Genomic DNA, 23,353 nt, shown 5'->3' with positions numbered 1-23,353 from the left:
GCCTTTCCAAGAACTCGACTAGCTCTTGAGGGTGGAGGCCAAGAATGAAGGCTGAATGTAAAGAACGGACTTCAGGGAGAGCAAGCCTAAACTGGCCCGGCGCCTCATTCGCCCCCACTCCACGCCCAGCTGCACAGACCTCGCTCACCCCAGGCCCTGGCGCTGCAGCACTCCCAGAACGCCCGCCCGACTGCAGCTCGCCAAGGACGCCAGAACTTGACCTCACCTCTCCAACGTGAAGGACAGGTCAAACTCCTTAGCGCCGCCTCGCTTTGCTCCTCCAGCTTCGGCTCGCGAGGGCTCCTCCGGTCCTCTCTAGGCGTCCCGGAGCAAGTTCCGCATCTCTATTGTTGGCCCGAGGGGCAGCCCGCGTCCCGTCGTGCCCCGCGGCGCCCTCTAGTAGCCGAAACCCCGAGGCTGCCGGGCTCGCGCTCGGGCCCCGCGGCGCGCGCAGAGGGGCCGCCGGTTGGCCAGCGCGCTCCGGGACTGGTCCCGAGGCCCCGGAGGAGAGACGGCACTTTCCCCTCCCCGCCGCCCGCAGTCCCTCGCCTCGCGTCGGATCCCGACCCGGGGGCGGAGAATCGGCATGGAAGCCGAAGACCTCCAGGAAGACCTGACCTGCTCCATCTGCCTGGACTATTTCGAGGACCCGGTGTCCATCGAGTGCGGCCATAACTTCTGCCGCGGCTGCCTGCACCGCAGCTGGGCGCCGGGCGGCGGCGCGTTCCCCTGCCCCGAGTGCCGGCAGCCGTCGGCGCCCGCGGCGCTGCGGCCCAACTGGGCCTTGGCCCGGCTGACGGAGAAGACGCGGCGCCGGCGTCAGGGCCCCGTGCCCCCCGGCCTGTGCGGCCGCCACTGGGAAGCGCTGCGGCTCTTCTGCGAGGACGACCAGCGGCCCGTGTGCTTGGTGTGCAGGGAGTCGCAGGAGCACCAGACGCACACCATGGCGCCCATCGACGAGGCCTTCGCCAGCTACCGGGTGAGCCGGCCGGAGCGGGGCTGCCGGTATTCCCGGAATACCATTGTCATGTCATGTCGTAGGCCATTGTCATGAGAGACCTACGAGGTGGCTGCAATGCCCATTGGAAGTACGACCTTCCCCGCCCCCCACCACCTGTGCGAAGAAATTAAGCGACACACAGATCTCAGAGTTGGGGTTAAAACTGGGATGGGGAGGGTCTGCATAGAATTTTCAAAGTATTGGCCTTTGGGATCTCCTAGTTAAGACAGTCATACCGAGGGGGTGTATACCAGTGCCGCCCAATAGAAACACGATGTAATAAAACTTTCCTAGTGGTTAAAACAAACGGGTGATGCTAATTTTAATAATATGTTTTATTTAACCCAGTTTTCCAAAGTGTTATCATTTGACATCAATCGCTATGAAAAGTTATCAGTGAGACATTTTAGTTACGTTTTTCGTAATAGGACTTTGAAATCTGTGTTTACGTTTACAGCACATGTCAATTCGAACTATCCACAGTTTGGGTGCTCACCTGGCTAATGGATGGTGTATTGGACAGTGCAGGTGTATATCTACAGGGTTTATAGACAACTGATGATTTGGGAAAAGCCTGGCTTGAAGTGCGAGGCCGGGATTTGATACTAGCTTCCTTCATCAGTTGGGAAAAATCACTTACTGTTTGAATTTGGAGATTAATCTGTCCTGCCTATTTTATGGATTAAGGCGCTTCAGTTGGAATAAAGCAGTTTATCTTACTTTACTCCAGCCACACTGCCTTCTTTTGTTTCAAGTCTGTTCTCTTTCTCTACCCACACCTTCCATCCTTTACATCTTTTTAGCTTTTAGCTTGAAGACCTTCCTTCATCATCCTTTCCAGAGTAGCCCTACCCCCTTCTATACTGATGGTGTAACTCCAGTGGTCTCCAACAGAATTGGTATCTAGTAAGTACTGGTTGAAAACACAAGTTTAATGATACAAGTTAAAGTATTTTGTAAACTATGAAATGCCATACAGTTTTATCAACTGACTACAAACAGGAAATATGCAAAGTAGCACTATGAAGTATACATCCACCCCTTCACTCAGCAACCTTTATTTATGCTTACTGTAGGCCAGGCATTGTTCTAGAATCTGGACATAAATGGATAAGAAGGACAGGAGCCTTGTCTTGTAGGGTACATAAGCATGTAGACCAATAAGTTCAGTATGTAAGTGAGTTATTCAAGTTTGTATCGAGTACATGGAAGGTCTGAGGAGAAATGGCTTCACGGAGTTGAACATGAACTCACTTTTGAAGGGTGAGTATGATAGGTAAAGGAGAGGATATTCAGGCCAAAGGAACAGCATATTCAGCATGGCTGCTTGGAATGGCATGTGATCAATGTGAGAGGACTGGAAGTTGCTTAATATTTTTGGAGGGTAGAGGGAGAGAGGAAGGTGGCAGTTAAGTTTGGAGAACTGCTTGGTGTTGCCCTCCTGCCACCTCCTGGCAGTTTCTGTTATTGTAGGGAAGGATTTTTCTAATCTCCCTGGAATTACTATTTTCATTCAGGGGCCCCTTTTCAGATCTCAATTGTAGTAGGATTCAAAAAGACTTAGGTAGAATCTTGGAATACAACCAGCAATACAGGATAATTCGCAAATACTGGAATTGTTAAGGGCTTTTAAAAATTGAAAAGTTCTATTTAAAATATTTTTTCATTATTATTTTTAAACATTTTTAAAAATGTTTATTTATTTTTGAGAGAGAAAGACACAGTGTGCGAGTGGGGGAGGGGCAAAGAGAGGAAGACACAGAATCTGAGCCTGTTTCAGATTCTGTGTCTTCCTCTCTTTGCCCCTCCCCCACTCGCACACTGTGTCTTTCTCTCTCAAAAATAAATAAACATTTGAACTCATGAACCGTGAGATCATGACCTGAGCTGAAGTTGGATGCTTAACTGACTGAGCCACCAAGGCACCCCAATATATATTTTTTTTAATTTTTTTTTCAACGTTTATTTATTTTTGGGACAGAAAGAGACAGAGCATGAACGGGGGAGGGGCAGAGAGAGAGGGAGACACAGAATCGGAAACAGGCTCCAGGCTCTGAGCCATCAGCCCAGAGCCTGACGCGGGGCTCGAACTCACGGACCGTGAGATCGTGACCTGGTTGAAGTCGGACGCTTAACCGACTGCGCCACCCAGGCGCCCCCCCAATATTTTTTTCATGATTAAACAAAAGTGAAAACTTAAAAAAAAATCTTGATCACATTGAAAAGAACTACTTATCTGATTGCAGTCCTCCCATATACATCGAAGTTGACAGTGATTACAGAGTGGCAGTTGTATAATTGATAAAGGAATAAAATTACTTGAAATAACTTTCCAAATAGCAGGATTATATACCTATTTAACAACTAGAGGAAATAAGTAGATTATATAATATTAGAAAGCATAGTGTAAGAAAGAAAATAACACAGGTGATTTTGTGACGTATAACAGAACTATAGGAAGTCCTTGGCAACCTAATTTTATCCACCCCCCGACATTTCACTATGCGATTTCCAAGCAAACATGAATGTTTGACGAAGTTTATAATACCAGTATACCCACATCTAGGTTCTGCCATTAGCATTTTACTCTGTTTATCACCTATCTATCCATCTGTCTGTTCTCTGCATCCATCAATTCTTGTTTCCTTTTGAGGCATTTAAAGTTAATTGCAGATAGTCCACTTCCTCCTATACTTTAGCATGCTTACCACCAACCAACCACATTTAGCATTAGTGGTGGTTTTTGAAGTCACATTTAATATAATTAAATATGCATGTCTTTAGTGTACATTGCTGAGCTTTGACAAATGCATACACCTGGGCACCCTAAGCCCTTCTTAAGATAAAGACAATAAAGATTACTGGGGTGCCTGGCTGCTCAGTCAGGGGAGCGTGTAACTCTTGATCTCAGGGTTGTAAATTCGAACTGCACATTGGGTGTGGTGCTTACTTAAATCTTAAGACAAAAAAAAAAAAAAAAAAAAAAGAACATTGTCATCACTGCAGAAAGCTCCTCCATCCTCTCTCCCAGTTAATCTGCTCCCTCTTCCCAACCCAGCTACTGTTCTAATCTTTTTGCACTGACGATTATTTTTGCCTGTTGTGGAACTTCATGTGAATGGAATCCCTTTGCAACCTAGCTTCATCTGCCCCCTCCAACATTTCACTATGCAATTTCCAAGCAAACATGAAAGTGGGAAGAATAGTCTGTACTCCTTTATATGGGCTCCTTTTGCGCAGCGTATCGATTTTGAGATTCACCCATTTTGTGCATATCAGTAGCCTGTTTCTTTTTCCTGCTGAGTCGTATTCCATTTTATGAACATACCGCAGTTGGCTTATCCATGTTTCCATCACTGCATACCTGGGCTGTTTCCAGTTTTTGGCTTTTATGAATAAAGCTGGTATGAGTATTCTCATAGAGGTATTTTTATAGATGCACACTTTCATGTTTCCCGTATCTAGAAGTTGTACTGCTGGGCCTGGGATTGATGTATGCTTAGTTTGACGCCGGACCTTTCCCCAGAGTGGTGGTTCTGTTTCGCACAGCCACCAGCACCATGTGGCCGTGGGGGAGCTCTGGCAGCTCCACACCTTCACCAGTTTTGGTGGTGTCGCTCTTTCCAATGACTTCATTTTGCTGTAGACATTGTCATTTGTAAGTGTGGGAAGAAAAGTGACACCGACTGGTTTTCATTATTCTCCTAGGGAAGAAAAAAAAAACTTGCCCTGCTTATTTCTTAGTTCTGTTCATTTTTTTTTCCTTTGAGCTTTTTATTTTGACACATATTCACACTTCCAGAAAGCTGCCCTAGGCCACTCTTCAGCATTTGACGGTATTCACTGGTTTTTATTTAAATTTTCTCTTCCTTTGGTGTATGAGAAAACATCCCCTCTGGGTTTTTCACCAACCACCACTCAGCTTAGCTTCTTGGCAGGGTTTTTGTCCTCTGCACACCCCTTAAGTGTGGTTGTTCCTTGTTCCAGCCTGTATTGCCTTCTTGATAGACTCTTACTGGGGGATTTTACTCACACCCTGGCTGCACCTGCTGCCTGTGCTCTAACCCTCCCCCCTCAGTCTACTTCTGCAGCTCAGATCTCTTGACCCTTAACTGTTAACTGTACTCATCAGGGACACCCCCCCCCCCCCCAAACTCAATTTAGTAAAGTCGAATTTAATTCCCCCCCTTCCATTTACATACTGCTCATTTCCCTGTATTTCCTTATTTGGTAAATAGACCACAGTCCTTCTAGTTGTCAAGCCAGAACCCAGGGGCAAAATCTGGACTCCTTCCTCTCACAGCCATTTGGTCATCTGTTCTTGCTGGTTTTCCTCGTGTGTGTGTGTGTGTGTGTGTGTGCGCGCGCGCGCGCGCGCCCATGTGTGTCTAACCCGTGTGCTTCTGTCTGAGGTCATGGCTGACCTTATGCTACCAGGTGCTGCCCCTCCACAGCCATTTTTGTTAATGCTGATCGACTCCTTTTACTTTTTAATAGCTCATTCAGGTTGTTAAATTCTAAAATCAAGACCGAAATCCATAAAAGTTTTAGTCCCCACCCTCCCAAACTTCCAAGCCATTTCTATTCCCCAGAAATAACCCGTGTTAATCTTTAGGTGTATGTTCTTCCAGATTTTTCTTCTATTTAAATGCACACATCCATGCACAGATACATGTGTATTTGTTCTTTTCAAAACAGACTTATATAATACTATTGTTTTACAGTGTAGTTTTTTTACTTAATAAAACACATCAATATAGAGAGAGAGCTACCTGAGATTGGCACAGAGTATCAATATACCATAATTTATTTAATAATTCCCCATGAATGGATAATGAATACTGCTGCAGTGAACATTCCTATACATATTATTTTTGCTGGTGTCTTGTTGCACAGATTATTGGAAGTAGGATTATGCACATTTCAGATGGTTTTAAATCCTGTCAGTCGCCCTTCAAAAGGATGGCACCTTTTTATAAAAGTCTCCTACTATTATAGTGTCAGAGGCCTCCCTCACCAGTACAAGGTATTTATTAAGCCTCTAACAGTTTTAATTTTTTGCCAACTTAATAGGCAGGCTCTATAGAGTATTGCAAAGATTTCAGATCAGAATACTTTTTATGCCTAATTCTGTAACTGTCTTCAACGTTTTCTCAATCTCATTGCCTGTTCAGCTCTTGAACAAGCAAGATGTTTGCAGAGATGCTTTCTGATATGTGTTTCTGCTGGCAGGAGAAACTTCTTGAGACTCAGTGTAGTCTGACGGCCAAGATGAAGAAAGCCATGCATTTGCAGGACATGGAAGTGAAAAATGCTACTGAGTGGAAGGTAATAGCAGAATCGGTTGAGCCTTTCTTGTCCCTGAGACCCTTCGGTATTGTTGGGAGGAGCTTGCATGATGTTAAGAGTGGTCAGGCCCCTTGCAGATAAGGTGATAGATCAGGAAGTGTGTGTCTCTACTGACCTGTGGCTTTGGGCAATGGCAGTACCACATACTTCATCCCCATCTCTCTAGGGTGGTACCCCTCTCCTTCCCACTTTTTCCTAAATATACTTCCTAGGTTATGGGTGGTCTGAGTCCATGGCATCATGGAAAGTAAATGGACTTTGCTTTCAGAGATACTGGTCTAGTTGGGAGGCATGATGCGCACGCACAGAAGCACATCTAAAGCTTAATGAGACCAAACAGTAGGTATTCTGGAGGCTAAACTAAGTAATAGATGTGAAAGTGTGTTTTAGTTTAAAAAGTACACAAACAAGGCATTGCTGTCAGTAGTAGAGCCTCAAGTGTCACAAAGAATGAACTAATACTATACAGGCCAGTACAAAGATACCAAGTGAGTATAAATAAATTAGCGGGAATTTGTGGAGGGTGGGCAGGGGCTTTCTGGAGGAGGTGATTGGGATGGAGGGGCCATGGACTGTTGGGGAGTCACGTGCATGGAATTTAGGAGCAAGGGCAGGACAAGGACTGAGCAAGTGTCATGTGGCCGCAGGAGAAGATGAAGAACCAGCGAATGAGATTCGGTGCAGAGTTTGCAAAGCTGCACCACTTCCTGGCCGAAGAAGAGCAACTGTTTCTTCAGAGACTGAGCAAAGAAGAAGAAGAGACGAAGAAGAAACAGAATGAGAACACGTTAAAGCTCCATCAGACGATCACTTCCTTGAAGCAGCTCATCTTAGAGGTCGGGAGGAAGAGCCAGAGCCCCACCCTGGAGTTGCTGCAGGTGAGACAGTCACACACTGAACTCCCTCTTGTCTTTCCTGGTGAGTGGGTTTAATAGAGGAAATGTGTTCTCTCTGTTGATAATTGTGTTCCTACTGTCACTATACAATTAAAGAGTCAAAGATTCACCATTCAGAGGAAATTAACGCAACATTTAGGTATGCTGAGCTCAGGTGCTGTGGAGATACCCAGGTTCGCTTGGTTTGCCTCGGGTCTGAAGCACATCTAAGACTTTTCCATTCATGTTACTTATACATTTATGACTCTTTGTTAAAATAGTAAAATAAAGCAAACCTACAATCACCAAGGAGATAACTGTATCAGTAGTTTTTAAGATAAATTTGTCTTCCTTACTAATTTTTAATCATTATAATCATAGCTTGCTAATAACTTTGCTCTTAGCCTCAGATTTTGATAGGTATATTCATTTAAATAATTTCTAATATCTGGCAACTGTTAAAAAGTTATAATTCTAATTTGGTAGCACTTAGGGGCGCCTAGCTGGCTCAGTCAGTAGAAAATGTGACTCTTGATCTCAGGGCTGTGAGTTCAAGCCCCATTTGGGCATAAAGCCTCCTTAAAAAAAAAAAAGTAATTCATTAGCACTTAGATTTGGGACTTTAAGGCAGTTTATTATATAATCTTTACCTTTATATCCTCAGCAAGTTTTTGGATAGGATCCAATATTTGTAACTGTCTTAGATCCCTCAGAATCTCTCTTCCACATCATGTGACTGAGGAGGAAAGAATTGTTGAAGAGCGCTTCAGTCTGTGATTACTCTTTTTTCCTCACCAGGATACAACATTCTGCTCTACCTTTAAGGAAGAGAGACACATGGACCCACTCACCAGTTATTTTCAGCAAGAAATTGCTAGGGGAAGGGTATTATAGCTTATGTTAATGTAATGATTTCCAAGAATTGTCTACAACTTTTACAGCTTGCTTAAGCCACGATGTTCCAGTTACATATCCAAATGTATATTCAGCAGAATCTTTGAAATAACACATTGGAACAATTTTTTTTTTTTTTTTTTTTTTTAAATTTTTTTTTTTCAACATTTTTTATTTATTTTTGGGACAGAGAGAGACAGAGCATGAACGGGGGAGGGGCAGAGAGAGAGGGAGACACAGAATCGGAAACAGGCTCCAGGCTCTGAGCCATCAGCCCAGAGCCCGACGCGGGGCTCGAACTCCCGGACCGCGAGATCGTGACCTGGCTGAAGTCGGACGCCCAACCGACTGCGCCACCCAGGCGCCCCTGGAACAATTTTTTAAATAGAGGTTTAATATCTACTCAGAATCTGAAACCTCAAAGATACGTATGAACCAGCAGAATACTTACAAAATATATATCAGCCAATATAAGTGCAACGGTAGGGAAATGATTAAAGAAGACAGAACTGGATTATAGAATCTCAGCCTAAGAGAACTTATTTTACTAATCTATTCACTTATCCATCTATTTTTTCTTTATTTCATCATTTTTAGCCTATAACTCACTTCTTTTCTTCTTAGAACTGTATAGACACCTTAAAAAAAAGAACTATGGAAATATTGAAAAAAAATTCTGTTGTACCTAATTTTTATCTTTTCATTTGAATGTGTTCTTATACAATGTACAGTATTGCTTTGGTTTATGTATTTTTAATTTATGCAATGATTTAATCTTGCTGCATTCCATCTCTTGCTTCTTTCCTTAGGCACTATGTTTTTGTTTTCTTTTAATTTTTGTTAACATTTATTCATTTTTGAGAGACAGAGTGTGAGGGGGAGGGGTAGAGATAGAGAGAGAGAGAGAAAACGAGACAGAATCTGAAGCAGGTTCCAGGCTCTGAGCTGTCAGCACAGAGCCCGATGTGGGGCTGAAACCCACGAATTGTGAGACCATGACCTGAGCCGAAGTCGGACGCTTAACCAACTGAGCCACCCAGGCGCCCCTTAGGTACTATGTTTTAAGATCCATGCCTGTTGCTATCTATACAGTACGTTGAACCCACGTGTCTACCTACCACATTTTGTCAGTTCCTTCTTCCAAAGTTGGAAACCCAGGTTGCCCCAACACCATTACCACTACAAATAATGCAGTGAAATCATTAATATCTGCTTTTATTGTTTTTGTTATTATTTTTTTTTATTAGTTCTTGGGTTTGCTCTATAGTTCTTTCTCAGCCTCTGGAGCTGGCATGCCTAGCTCATCTACATTGACCCTTTTGTTTGCTGGTAAATTTATTTATTTATTTATTTATTTATTTATTTATTTATTTATTTATATTTTTTATAGTTTATTTTAATCTATTTTGAGAGAGAGAGAGAGAGAGAGAGAGAGAGTGTGTGTGTGTGTGTGTGTGTGTGTGTGAGCAGGGGAGGGGCAGAGAGACAGAGAGAGAGGGAGAAAGAGAATCCCAAGCAGGCTCTGTGCTGTCAGTACAGAGCCCGATGCAGGGCTTGATCTCCTCATGAGCTGAGAGTTGAAATCAAGAGTTGAACACTTAATCGATTGAGCCACCCAGGTGCCCCTGCTGGTAAATGTTTTTAAACTATACTTTCACCTTTAAGTATTGTTTGTGTCCATGGATTCGGGCAACATCATTTTTACTGTCATAACAAAATAAACATGTTTAAAAACATTTTGGTATAACATCCATAGAGAAAAATGCATAAATCATAAACCTGACAGATTATCACCAAGTGACCCACCCACGGACCCACCAGCCAAGTCACGTAATAGAACATGAATAGCTTGCCAGGCGCCCGCTGCGTGCCCCAGTCAACACCCCTTCCCTTCTCCCTGAGGGTGTTCTCCCTCCAGACTTCTCACACTGTTCTGTCTGTTTCTGAGTACAACTCTTTCAGTATTTGCTGCTTTTGCTCCACATTATGTTGTGAAGTTCACCCAGGCTGTCGTAGGTGGCAGCAGACATTTGTTTCCATCACTGTGTACAACTTCTCAACCAGGAGGGATTTTGCTCCCCCAGGGGGCAGTGCTGGAGACATTTTTGGTTGTCACAACATGAGGGTGGCTACTACCGGTGTCTGGCTTGTAGAGGCCACGGATGCTGCTAAACATCCTATAATGCACAGAAGACACCTCCCCCCAGCTCCCAGCAAAAACTTTTCCAGCCCCAAATGTTAATAGTGCCAGGTTGAAGGCCCTGTTCTGTAGTATTCCATGGTACTAATATACCAAAAATACCATTCACTCTACTGTTAGCAAAATTTGGGTTGTTTCTAGTTTTTATTGTTACAAAAAAGCAGTTATGAACATGTCTTTTTTGGTGTACATGTGTCCACATTTCTGTCAGTTATGTACCTGTGAAAACAATTCCGAGTCACAGGGCATCTGTTGGTTCCAAACGGATGATTCCAAACTGTTTTCCAAAGTGATTGTATCAGTTTACACTGTTACTTGCAGTGTGAGAGAGATCAGTGGCTCTGTGTGATCATCAGTGCTTAGAATTGTCAGCTCTTTACTTTTAGCTGAATGGTATAGAATGTTAGCTCAGGCCCTCAGTCAGCACCCCTTTCCTCCTTCCAAAGGGTAGATGAATTTTGCAAATGACTAATGTGGTTGAGCACTTTTTCATGTGGTAATTAACCATTTTGATACACTTGTTTTTTTTTAAAGCTTTCTTGAGGTGTAATGTACATATCTTATAATTCACCCATACATATACCCATACACTTAAAAGTGTACTTTTTATCATTAAATAAGTGATTTTTATAATTTTCCCTAGTTGTGGAAACCTTACCAAAGTCCAGTTTTAGAGCATTTCCATCACCCCAGTAAGATCACTTTGTGCTTATTTATAGTTAATCTCTGTTCCTGCTTCCAGCCCCTAGACAACTTACTTTCTGACTATATAGATTTCCCTTTTTGAAATATACCATATAAACAGAGTCATATAATAATGTGGTCTTTTGTGTATGGAATCTTTCATTTATAATGTCTTTGAGGTTCATTCGTATTATAGCATATATTAGTATTGTATTTATATTCCTTTTTTTTCTTTTATCCCCGAATAGTATTTCATCGTAGACTATACCAAGTTTTGTTTCTCTTTTCAGTTGATGGACATTTGGGTTGTTTCCACCTTTTGACTGTTAGGAATGATGCTGCCGTGAACATTTGCCTGACATTCTTTGTGTGGACATATATTTTCATTTCTCTTGGGTAGATAGTAGGAGCAGAATTGTTGGGTTGTGTCATATATTTATATTTAATTCTTTAGAAATTGCCAAACTGTTTTCCAAAGTGGCTGAGCCATTTTATGTTCCTACCACATCCTCAAGCAACACTTGTTAATGTCTGTGTCTGAAAGAGAATAGATGGAGAAGTAGGCAAAAAGCCAGGAGAGAGTTAGTGTCATGGTGGCAAAGGAGAAAGAATAGGGTTTCAGGGATTGGTTAACATTGTCAGATGGTGCAGAGAGGTCACATGAAGAAAAAGACTCCATGTATCTGTCCATTGGCTTTGGCAGCATGAGAGCATACATGACATTGACAAAAGCGGTTGACAGAAAAATACCTGCTCCCGAAGTTGAGTACCAGATCTCAGGAGGAAGGGGCATAACTTACTTATGTTTTTCTTCTCTTCACAGAATCCAAAAGATGTGTTGACCAGGTATGAGCGGCTGCTTTCTTATGGGGCCTGAGTGGAATGGTAAAGATACACGCTGACGAGAGGGGAAACAGGCCTGGGCTCCATAGAACAGTCTGGGCACACCCTGGGAGTCCGTGGAGGAGGGATTTTACTGTTGACTTTTGCAAGGGGGAATGGGAGAGTGGTGGTGTGAGCTTTGGGCTTGGAACCTTCCTCAGGAGTTGGGGGTCTTGGCTGCCTGAGTTGTCCCCTTTAAGAAGAGCAACCCTCTGTACTTTTCTTAGGAGTGAGAACCAGGATGTGAACTATTCCCCTGAAGTTCTAACAGTGAAGACTGTGTGCAAGATACCCATGATGAAGGAAATGCTGAAGCGATTCCAAGGTGAGCAAGGTTGGAGCTCCCTAGAAATCTTTAAAATAAGAGAATAAGCAATGAGAAAAGCCTGGAAAGGAAAGAGGAAACAGAGCATACAGCTAGCATGAAAAGTGGTAAAAACTACTTAGGAATACATAGATATGTGCTTCATTCAAGAAGCATTTACTTAACATATACTGTGGGTTATAAGGTGCCAGTGATACAGAAAGAAAAAGGCCTAAAAATTTAAGCAAACTGGAGAGGCAGACCCATATCACTTACTGTAACATAGTGGGATCTACTGTTTATGGTAGTATGAATAAAATATGGAAGTACAGAGAAAGAGCTCTGTTGGGGGTGAAGTGGGGGGGGGGGTTCACACACAGGTGACATTGATCTGGGATTTGAGGCGTGAGTAGGAGTTTGCCAAGTAGAAAATGGAGGCATATTCATGTAACCAGAGGGAGCAGTGTGAGCCAAGGTGTGGAGGAAATGGAGGGGAGGGTATCCAATGTGACTAAACCATAAGGTGCATTGTGGGAAAAGGCAGGAGCTGAGGTTGAGAAGATGAGCATAGGAAAGTCTGAAGATAAACTTACTGGATCTCCAGGGAAGCACCAAGGCACATAGGTGTTGTCAGAACTACATAGCTGGTTCTCACATGCACATCTCCATGTGGTAGGTGTCTACTTCCAGCTAAAATGAAGTAATGGGGACTGGATTTACTCCTCAGCCTAAAACTTAGCTAACTAAGAAAACTAAAAGAAAACAGATACAGTACATGAAGAGAACAGTTTTCCCAACCCTGGATATCAGGCAGTGCAGGCCAAGGACCCCTGAAAAATGTGAAACAAATGAGGTGAGCTCTATGATGGCTCCAGCCTCTAGCCTTGAAAGAGCTTTCAGGCTACTGCAGGGAGGGGTAGTGGAGGTGGAGCCAGGCTGAGGAATGGGGCTGAGTCCAGGGAGAACAAAGCAGTGAGAACTTGCAGAGTACTGGGCAGAGTATTGGTGAGGAGAGGGCCGTCTATAGAGAGAACCCCGATGATCTATGGAGGTGCCCCCTGAGTATTCAGCAGAGTAATGCTTAGCATATGCTTGTGAAAAACTACCTTAGGCTGAGGAAGGCCGTTTCCAAAATGATTAGAAGGAACAGTTCCTGGTGCTCCCACAGGGCCTAGACAATGCCTGTGCCTACCAGCCAGACTGGAAAACTCCTAATTCCTGGGAAAATCTTGCCTCATTAGTAGAGAGTAGTTAATCCTACACTGAGTACTGCTTTGGGCCCACCTTAAAAGTCATGAGCTTAAGACCCAAAAGGATCACATTATTTCCAAGTAACTTTATCCTGAGACAAACCATGAGAATTTTAAAAATGAGTACCTAACAATCTAAGTTCACAATGCCTGGTATCCAAAGATTACCGGGTATGCAAAAAGTTAGGAAGGCATGACCCATAATAAAAATAATCGATTGAGACTGACCAGGATTGATCCAGATATTAAAATAAGCTCCGAAGGACTTTATAATACAGTTATTATAACTATCCTGTAAAGAGGCATTTGGAGACGTGGAAGATCTAAAAAATCCCAGATCAAACCTCTGGAGATAAAACCACAGTGACTGAGACAAAGAATACACTGGTTGAGATTAATACGTGATTAGATATTACAGAGAAATAGGTGAGTGAACTTGAAGATGAAGCAGTGGAAACTACAAAATGAAATGCTCAGGAAAAAGCCTTACAAAATGAAAAAAGCATTGGTGAGCTGGGGGACAATATCATGCAGCCTTACATGTGGTAATTGGGGTCCCTGAATAGATGAACAGGATGGGGATGAGATAGGAAAAAATATCTGAAGAAATAATGGCCAAAAATTTTCCAAATTTGATGAAGACCCTAAGTCCACAGATCGCACAAGCTCAGCAAGCCCTAGAGAATAAGAAATAGGATGGAAACTACACCAAAACCAGTGTTAAGAGAAAATTTCCAAAGCAAGAAGAGAAAAAGGACGTTACTTACAATGGAAAAATAAAGATGACATCATATTTCCCTGAATTCGCCAAACATTTAAGAAAGAAATCTCCAGGGGCACCTGGGAGGCTCAGTCCGTTAAGTGTCCAACTTCTGCTTAGGTCATAATCTCACGGTTTGTGAGTTCGGGCCCCGTGTCGGGCTCTGTGCTGACAGCTCAGAGCGTGGAGTCTGCTTCAGATTGTGTGTCTCCCTGTGTGTCTCTCTCTCTCAAAAATAATTCTACGAGGCCTGTGTTATCATGATACCAAAATCAGACAAAGACATTATGAGAGAAAAGGTCTATAGATCACCGTCCCTTATGAACACAGACAGAAGAATTCTAAAGAAAATTTTAGCAAATCGAACCTAACGACATATTGAAAGATAATGCATCACAACCAAATGGGTTTTATTCTAGAAAAGCAGGGTTGGTTTAACATTTGAAAAATCAGTGTAATTCACCACATTAGAAAACTGAAAAAGGGAAAACTATATGATCACCTCAGTAGATGTAGAAAAAACATTTGTCAAAACCTAACATCCATTTCTGATTAAAAAAATCCTCTTGAGAAACTAGAGAGACATGGAGAGTCTGGGAGGGAAGAGAATTGGGAGGCAGGGAGGCCAGGGAGGAAGTTAGAGACACCGTTAAAGTGGGAGGTGCTGAAAGTCTGAGTGAAGACAGTAGCAGTGAAGACAGAGAGGAGGAAAGGAACCTGGGTGGTATTTCCAAAGGTGGATTTGATAGGACTTGGTGACTAATAAGCCATCAAAGGTCAGAGGGAGAGAGGAGTCAGATAACCTCAAGATTTCAAAGTGTGAGTTGTCTGGGTGAAGGTAGTGCTGTTACACCACAGAGAACACAGAAGACAAGATGTCTGCATGTGAAGGGGTATTCGTCTCAAGAGGATGGAAAGGCACAGAATAGTGAGTTCCATTTTGAGTGATCTGTTTGGGGCCTGTGGAGCTTCCCAGTGAACAGCTGGAACCAGGAAAGAGTAAACTTGCTAACGATGACTTTTCTGTGTCCCAGGGCAAAGAACCAGCCTGTCAGCCATCTTGGTCTGGTCCTGATTCAACAAGTCAGAATTGTTAGTGTTTTCCCAACTTTATGCTGATTGTGAAGACTTGGGGCCATGAAATAATGAGCCCCCTGTTTTTAGGTCTTAATCTTTTAGAGCAGAAGGGAAACGAAGATTTCACTTTGCTTAAGGCCACACCCAGCTGAGGATCAGTTGAGAGGCAGTGGGGTATCTCATCCCTAACAGTTCTTGTTAGGAGAAGGATGGGGTGAAGCTGGAAAAGAGGGGCATTTCGGGAGGTTTGGTGGTAAGTTGTCGCATTATAAATCTCTGCTCTCATTTTCTCTGCAGTGGCTGTAAATCTAGCTGAAGACACGGCCCATCCCAAACTTGTCTTCTCCCAGGAAGGGAGATATGTAAAAAACGGAGCATCAGCCAGTTCTTGGCCATTGTTTTCCTCAGCGTGGGGCTATGTTAGTGGATGGAGGACCCCTCCGAAGACCACACAGTCTGTGGAAAGATTTCAGCACTTACCCTGTGTTTTGGGAAAAAACGTTTTCACTTCAGGGAAACATTACTGGGAAGTTGAGAGCCGAGATAGCCTGGAGATTGCCGTGGGGGTATGTCGGGAGGACATCATGGGGATTGTTGATAGTTCAAAAATGTCCCCCCATGTGGGAATCTGGGCTATTTGTTGGAGTTCTGCTGGCTACCGGCCCCTAATAAGCTTTTCTGTAAGTCCTACCAAGCAAGAGCCTGCTCTTCACCGGGTGGGAGTTTTCCTAGATCACGAGGCTGGGGACATCTCCTTCTACAGCGCTGTGGATGGAGCTCATCTACACACTTTCTCTTGTCCTCACGTCTCCTGCCTCCGGCCATTTTTTTGGTTGAGTCCGTTAGCATCTTTAGTCATCCCAGCAGTGACTGGTGGGAAATGAGTCTTCCCCTGCCCAGGAATCTTTGCCTGTACCCTAGCCTGGGGACATGCATCCCTTGGCCCTCTTCTTTCACTCTGTACATACTGGTCCAGGTAGCGCATCAGTACTGTCCATTCAGATTCTAATTTGATGTCTTGTTCAGCTCCCTGTGTGTGCTGTGCACAGAAAGTATGGTGGAGCCTGTTGGTGGCCTTTCCAGCACCCACTTGCCCCATGTCCCTCCTCCTCTTCTGGTTCTTCCTCATTGAGCTGTTTGGTGTACACCCTCCCTGTGCTTCAGGAGAGGCAGCTCTCCCCAATGCGAGGCAATTCTGGCCAGTGAGCTGGGATGAGAAATGTTCCAGGATGCTTCTAGGGAAAGATCATGTAGCTTTAAAAAAGAGGTGTTTAAGGAGACACAGCCCCTCTTCTGACGTTAGTAGCTGTCTTGGAACTGAGGAGAGCACAGTGACAGTGGAAAGGAAGAGGGAATGTGGGCTTTGCTAGCATTGTTGGACTGTTGGAATTTCCTTAATCCCCAATTTCTTGTCAGAGGAGGTTACTGCTCGCTCAGTGTACAAGGCAATTCAGGTTGCATTTTTGTATAGGATGGTCTCTTTTCCTGAAACTTGACAGATTTGTAGACTGTTTCTGCTCAGTCACATAATTCCTCTACTCTCCAGTAAGTACTGATACCTCCCAATCAGAAAGTGAGGGAATCTTCCCTTACTCTGCCCAGGCTATGACTCTTCTTCACCCGACCATGCCTACGCCCTCAAGTGTTGATTATGTTTCTATCTATCAAATTCTTACTGTTGTGTATGCAAGGTATTCACGTCACATCTAAAACATTGGGAGGCACTTGCCAAGTATTCACACTGCACTTCTGGCCTCTTCATTAATGCTCTTGTACGACTCCTGCAGAAGCTTGGTGTGAGATGGAAATTAAAATCCTCTTTTTACAAGTAAGAAAACAGACCTTTGGGGTAACTCACTCGGTATTGTTTGGCTGGCAAATGGGAATGCTGGGATTAAATCCAGATCAGTCTGAGGTAAAAGCCTGTGCCCTTTTCTGGTCTTTGTAAGCTTCTGGTTTTTGTAATGCTCTTTGTGAGCATTTATTGAATGCAGATTGCATGTCAGCAACATCTTCGTGTTGGGTTTTTATTTTGTTACACATTTTTATCCATTTATATGTGTTTTCCCTCATTTTATCTTTGTTTTCTAGAGTATAAGCTCTCAGGATTGTGACAGGAACTGGGTAGTTATTTTAAAAATAATGATTGTTTCTCTCTGTAAAAGTTGTCCACTTATGGTAGAAAATTCGGAACATACAAAAAGTATAAAAAGCTGAAAGTTATTGGTAATTTCACCACTTCTAACATTTTAATGTGTTTCCTCCCAGATTTCTGTAGACTTTCTGGCAGTGATTTAATAGCACCCTCCCTAACCCCTCCTCCCCTCCTATGTCTCTGCCCATCCTGGCTTGTCTTTCTCTTCAGCCTGAGCAACCCTCTCATTCAGTGATTTCTGCTGAATTCTCCTTAACTTTCTAAAGTACTTGCTGTTAGGAGTTGCACTGGGTCCTCTAAAAAGATAGGTTGAAGTCCTACCTGTGAATATGACCTTATTTGGAAATTAAGATGCGGTCATTAGGGTGGGCCCTAACCCAATGTAACTGGCACCCTAATAATAATAGTAATAATAATCTGTGGTGCACACGGAGGTGCCGTGTGAAGACACAGGGAAAATGACCGTGGGAGAGATTGGTGTCATGCTGCCACAAGCCAGCTGAGGGCTGCTAGAACCTGGAAAAGGCAAGGAAGAACCCTTCCCTAGAAGCTTCCGGAAGAACATGCTCCTGCCAACACCTTGATTTGGGACCTCTAGCCTCCAGAACTGTGAGATGATTAACTTTTGTTATTTTAAGCCGCTGGTTTGTGGCTTGTCACAGAGCCCTAGGAAGCAAATACACTTGCCCATCAGGACTTTCCCCAGTGTCTGCCTTGTTCGTTTCCAGTCCTTGGGAAACTCATTACTACCTTTCCTCCATCCTCCTCCTGGGCTGTTGAGCCAGGTCGACTGGTTCTGCTACAAAGTCTTGTTCTCTGACTTCAAGTGGGCTATTTGAACTCCTTGGTGAACAAACTTTATTTTTTCATCCCTTGACTTCCTTTTACATTTTTGGTGGCAGTGATTCCAGACCATTTCCTCCTCTTTCAAGGCTTCATGAGCCCTGTCATACTACCGTAGGGGAGGCAAACTTTACCTCTACCTGTCTTAAGTTTTTGGCTGGGCCTCTGACAAGAAATCAGATTAACAAGAGAAAAACAGTTTACTAACGCACGCAGCACACACCATGCAGGAGAAACCTAAAGTGAAGAGCAACTCAAAGTGGAGGCTTAGAATTCTGGTTTACGTAGTACCTTTAATAAAGAACAATACATTTGTGGAGGACGTAGGAGGAACGTCTTAGCCTTCCAGGTGCGGCAGTCTGTGGGAAGGTAAATGCATGTGAGGAAACTAATGGAGGAAATGTTTGCAGATTCCTCTTTGGTGTTGTCTCCAGCAAAAGGAGAATGTATATCTTGTCTGCAGGCAGAAAAAGGGGAGCTTTTTCTGGGTTTGCTGCTCTTAATTGCCTTCAGCTCAAAATAATTTTTATGCTAAAGAGGCATATTTTGGGCTGACACATTCTGGTTTCCTTCACTATTATTAAAGAACTTGCATCTTTTACAGAGAAAAATATTCTTCTCTTACTCCACCTAATATATGTATGTGTATATATATATATATGTATATATATATACACACACATATATACATATATACATACACACACATATACATATATATATATATACACACACGTGTATATAATACATATATATATATATATATATATATTTTTTTTTTTTTTTTTTTTTTTTTGCCTCTTTTGTGAGTCTTGATATTGGCTCCCCTCAGGTATGAGTTGGGACACAGGTATCATATTTACTAAAAATGAAGTAAACTCATGATGCTTCTGATAGACAAACAGGACTGTAATAGTTTTCAGTGTTACTTAGGGATTTTTCTGAGTCTTTACTATGTTAACATGTTACGACATATTGGAAGAGGTATTTATTACACAGGATTTCTCAAGCTTATTTCACCACAGAAACTAACTGAGGGACTAATTCAGAGACTTTCCAGAAGATGGTTTGGCAATAACTATCCTACACTTTCTCCAGATGGTCTTGACTCTCTCAGATTTAAACCTAGACTTGCACTGCCTCGCCCTCAAAGTTGGTGGGTATATGCATTGGTGTTCTAAGCACCAATGTCTACACTGTGTGACAGTGGATAAGGCTCTGGTAAGATCTTTTCCCCTGGAGACTGGGCTTTTGTTATGTAGAGCATTCTAGGCACATTTTTCAGTGATTTCTGTTGCTCCTCCCTCCTGACTCTGATAGGAGGAGATCTTTCTCAACTTTTCATTCTGAGAATTTGGTGGAGTTTCTGGAGTTAAACCCATGAATATATGCTCTCCAGCCCCCTGCCCAACCCTGCAGCTCCAAGAAGTTTCTCACCCTTAAGCTAGCCCACACTCAACCTCACACTCAATCTTCATTGAAACCATTATTTATTCCTATAAGTTTATAGCTCTGTTGAATTTTGCTTCAGGTAAGGAGGTCTTAGCTTTGCCTCTGTGGACTTGCTTGTCTATCCAGATTTTGGGGTGGCAGTTTGCCATGCAACCTAAATTCTCTGATAAGTGCAGGAAAAGCCATTACTTTTCAGTTTTCTCATCTTTTTCTTGTAAGGATGTGAGTTAGGACTTCCCAATTCTTTAAATGTGGGAGCTGAAACTGCAAGTCATAATATATCATAATATTAAAATAGGCTTCTTGTGAGACCTCTGTATGGTTAATTGTGTCAGCTCGACTAAAGGGTGCCTAGATAGCTGGTAAAACATTATTTCTGGGTGTGTCTGTGAAGGTATTTCCAGGAGAGATTAACATTTGAACTGATACATTGAGTAAAAAAAAGATCATTTTCACCAAAGTGGGTAGACATTGTCCAATCAATGGAGAGCTGGATAGAACAGAAAGGCAAGTTTCTCCTCTGCATGAGCTGGGACGTCCATCTGCCCCGGGGACATTGGCGCTTCTGATTCTTGGGCCTTCAGATGTGGACTGGGACTTATACCATTGATCCCCGATTCTTGAGCCTCTGGACCCCAACTGGAACTTACACCATTAGTTCTCCTAGTTTTCAGGTCTTTGGACTTGGATTGAATTACAGCACCAGCTTCCCTGAGTTTCCAGCTTGCAGACAGTAGATTGTGGGACTTCTTGTCCTCCATGGTGACGTGAGCCAATGGCCAGTGATCCATCCATCTTATTGGTTCTGTTTTTCTGGAGGACCCCTTGCTTTTTTGTTTTTGTTTTAAATCATCTAGTCTTTCCATTCTTAACTGTTATTCTTAAACTATTCACCTTTAAAGTTATTGTTTCTTTCCAACATGGCCCAGCAGAATAGCTCCCACAGAGAAGGGTGGTGAGAGGAAGGGCTATTCTTCTATCATCAAGGTAGTGACAAGAGAATACACCATCAATATTCACAAGTATCCATGGAGTGGATTTCAAGAAGTGTGCCCTTTGGGCACTCAAAGAAATTTGGAAATTTGCCATGAAGGAGATGTGAACTTCAGATGTGCACATTGATACCAATGTGGGCCAAAGGAATAAGGAATGTTTCATACCATGTCCATGTGTGGTTGTCCAAAAAACAGCAAGGATGAAGATTCATCAAACAGGCTTCACACATTGGTTACATATGTACACATCATCACTTTCAAAAATCTACAGGTAATAGATGTGGATGAGAACTAACCACTGATTGTCAAATAAATGTATAAAACTGCAACAGAAAAAGTTATTGTTTGATATAGTTGGATGAAAATATATTATTTTGCTAGTTCTTTTATTAGTTTAATTTTTTCTAAGTTTTTTTCCTTTTTCTGCTTTCTCTAGTTTTATTGTATATTTAAAAAATAAAATTCATTTTATCTCCTCTACTTATTATTGATACTTCTTTTAAAAACCTTTTTAGTCATTGCCATGGGATTTACAGTATACATGTTGAAAAAATCTGAATCTACCTTCAAGTAACATGTCAATGTGTAGAAAGAGACTTTATAATAGTAGAAATTGTTTTCCAGTCCTTGTTCTATTGTTATCATACATTTCACTTTTTTTGGACGCAATAAAAACCCAATACATTGTTACTTTTAATGCTTTAAACACTTACTTGCTTTAAACATCTTCTGGTATATTGAAAGTGTAAGGGGGTATGAACTGACACAACAACACAAAAAGGTGGAAAGGAGACACAATGAATAAAGCCAAGTAACTGAAGACTCAAGAGATTTTGGAAAAATGACTTATAACTTATAGACTACATTCCTGCAGCCAAAGAGACTCAGGAAAGAGAAAATCACAGCTCCAGAATCTAGATGTTGACACTTTAGCCTTCTATTCTTCAATGATCTGGCCTATTTTCAGGGTTAAAAGAAAGAATGCAGAAGATAGATAATTCCTTTTTTTTTTTAAGTTTATTTTGAGGGGGAGAGGGGCAGAAAGAGGGAGATGGAGAATCCCGAGCAGGGTCCACACTGTCAGTGCAGAGCCTGATGTAGGGCTTGATCTCATGAACCGTGAGATCATGACCTGAGCCAAAATCAAGAGTCAGACACTTAACCGACTGAGCCACCTAGGCACTCCAAAGATAGATAACTCTTAAATGGAAAAGATTTCCAGAGTCAAAGGGATCAGAGTTCTCTGAAAAAAATTGAAGGTTACAGTTTGTCTTTCCTTAGTTTTACCATTATCAGTGTCATAGTATAGATGTGTGGAATGCTTATTGACATGTCATCCCATTTTTGGTTTCTCATTTAGCATGACATACACTTTCAGGTCTTTCTTCTTTGCCCATTGTAAGAATCTCTTTTAGAATCGCTTTTAGTTGAACTGTTTAGTCCATTTATATTTAATGAAATTATTGATATAGTTGAGTTTAAATCTATGAACTTGTTTTAAATTTTGCCTTTCTGCTTTTAATCTAATACTCTTTTCCTGTCTTGAGTTAATAAAATATTAAGTTTTATTTCATTTCAGCTTTTGGATCACTTTAGAGCTATACTTCTATTAAAAAATAAAAGATTTTAGGGGCGCTTGGATGGTTCAGTTGGTTGAGTGTCCAACTCTTGATTTTGGTTCAGGTATTGAGCTCCGGGTTGTGGGATCGAGCCCTCTGTTGCGCCCCACACTGAGTGTGGAGCCTCCTTAAGATCTCCTCTCTCTCTCTCACTTCCCCTCTGTCCCTCTCCCCTGCTTGCATGCACTCTCTCTCTCTCTCTCTAACAAAATAAATAAATAAACAAATTAATAAAATAAAATAAATATTTTAAATTTGACATTTTGGTCAACTGTTCTTCAACAAGGGTGTCAAGAATACAGAATGGGGAAATTATAGGCTCTTCAAGAAGTGGTTTTTGAGAAATTGGATCCTTATGCAAAAAACGTGAAATGGCTTAAAGAATTAAATGTAAAACCTGGAACTGTAAAACCTTGATGTTGGCCTTGGCAATCATTTCTTAGATATGACACCAAAAGCACAGTCAGCAAAAGCAAAATAAATGGTATTAGATCAAGTTAAAACATTGCACAGCAAAGTAAATGATCAACAAAATGAAAAGGCAACCTATGGAATGGGAGAAAATAGTTGCAAACCGTGATCCGATAGAGACTTAATAACCAGAATATATAAGGAATTTCTACAACTCAATGCCAAAAATAAAATAACCCTATTAAAAAAAGGGGGGGGGGCAAAGGCTCTGCATAGACATCTCTCCAAAGAAGACATACAGATGACCAACAGGTACATGAAAAAGTGCTCAACATGACTAATCATTAGGGAAATGCAAATCAAATCTGCAAGCAGATATAGCATCACATTGATTTGGATGGCTATTATCAAGAAAGCAAAAGATGGGAAGTAGTATGGAGGTTCCTCAAAAAATTAAAAATAAAACTACCATATGAGCTAGAAATCCACTTCTAACTATATATCCCAAAGACTTGAAATCAATATCTCAAAGAATAATCTTTGAGATATTAATAAACTCATGTTTATTGCAGCATTATTCACAATAGCCAAGGCATGGAAGCA

General features: G+C 42.2%; 2 protein-coding genes and 1 pseudogene across 2 annotated transcripts in view; 1 reads left to right on the top strand and 2 right to left on the bottom strand.

The window, feature by feature from the left end:
- AZGP1 (alpha-2-glycoprotein 1, zinc-binding) overlaps positions 1-588 on the bottom strand; it is a 38,144-nt gene extending 37,556 nt beyond the window's left edge. The window contains exons 1-2 of the mRNA XM_047839197.1: positions 433-588; positions 227-344 (exon numbers count right to left, since the gene is read on the bottom strand). Of these exons, the coding sequence (XP_047695153.1) occupies positions 227-344; positions 433-588 (274 nt within the window). The remainder of the gene's footprint in view (positions 1-226; positions 345-432) is intronic.
- Positions 328-21,410, top strand: TRIM4 (tripartite motif containing 4). Its single transcript, XM_047837808.1, has 6 exons — positions 328-979; positions 6,233-6,328; positions 6,997-7,227; positions 11,826-11,848; positions 12,112-12,209; positions 15,573-21,410. The coding sequence occupies exons 1-6, from the start codon at positions 587-589 to the stop codon at positions 16,157-16,159; spliced, it is 1,428 nt and encodes a 475-aa protein (XP_047693764.1). The 5' UTR covers positions 328-586; the 3' UTR covers positions 16,160-21,410.
- Positions 11,800-23,353, bottom strand: part of LOC125154664 (cytochrome P450 3A12-like) — an 83,931-nt pseudogene continuing 72,377 nt past the window's right edge.

This window comes from Prionailurus viverrinus, chromosome E3 (assembly GCF_022837055.1).
Source record: "Prionailurus viverrinus isolate Anna chromosome E3, UM_Priviv_1.0, whole genome shotgun sequence".
In the NCBI taxonomy this organism is placed as follows: Eukaryota; Metazoa; Chordata; class Mammalia; order Carnivora; family Felidae; genus Prionailurus; species Prionailurus viverrinus.
This window is presented reverse-complemented; position numbering and strand designations above follow the sequence as displayed.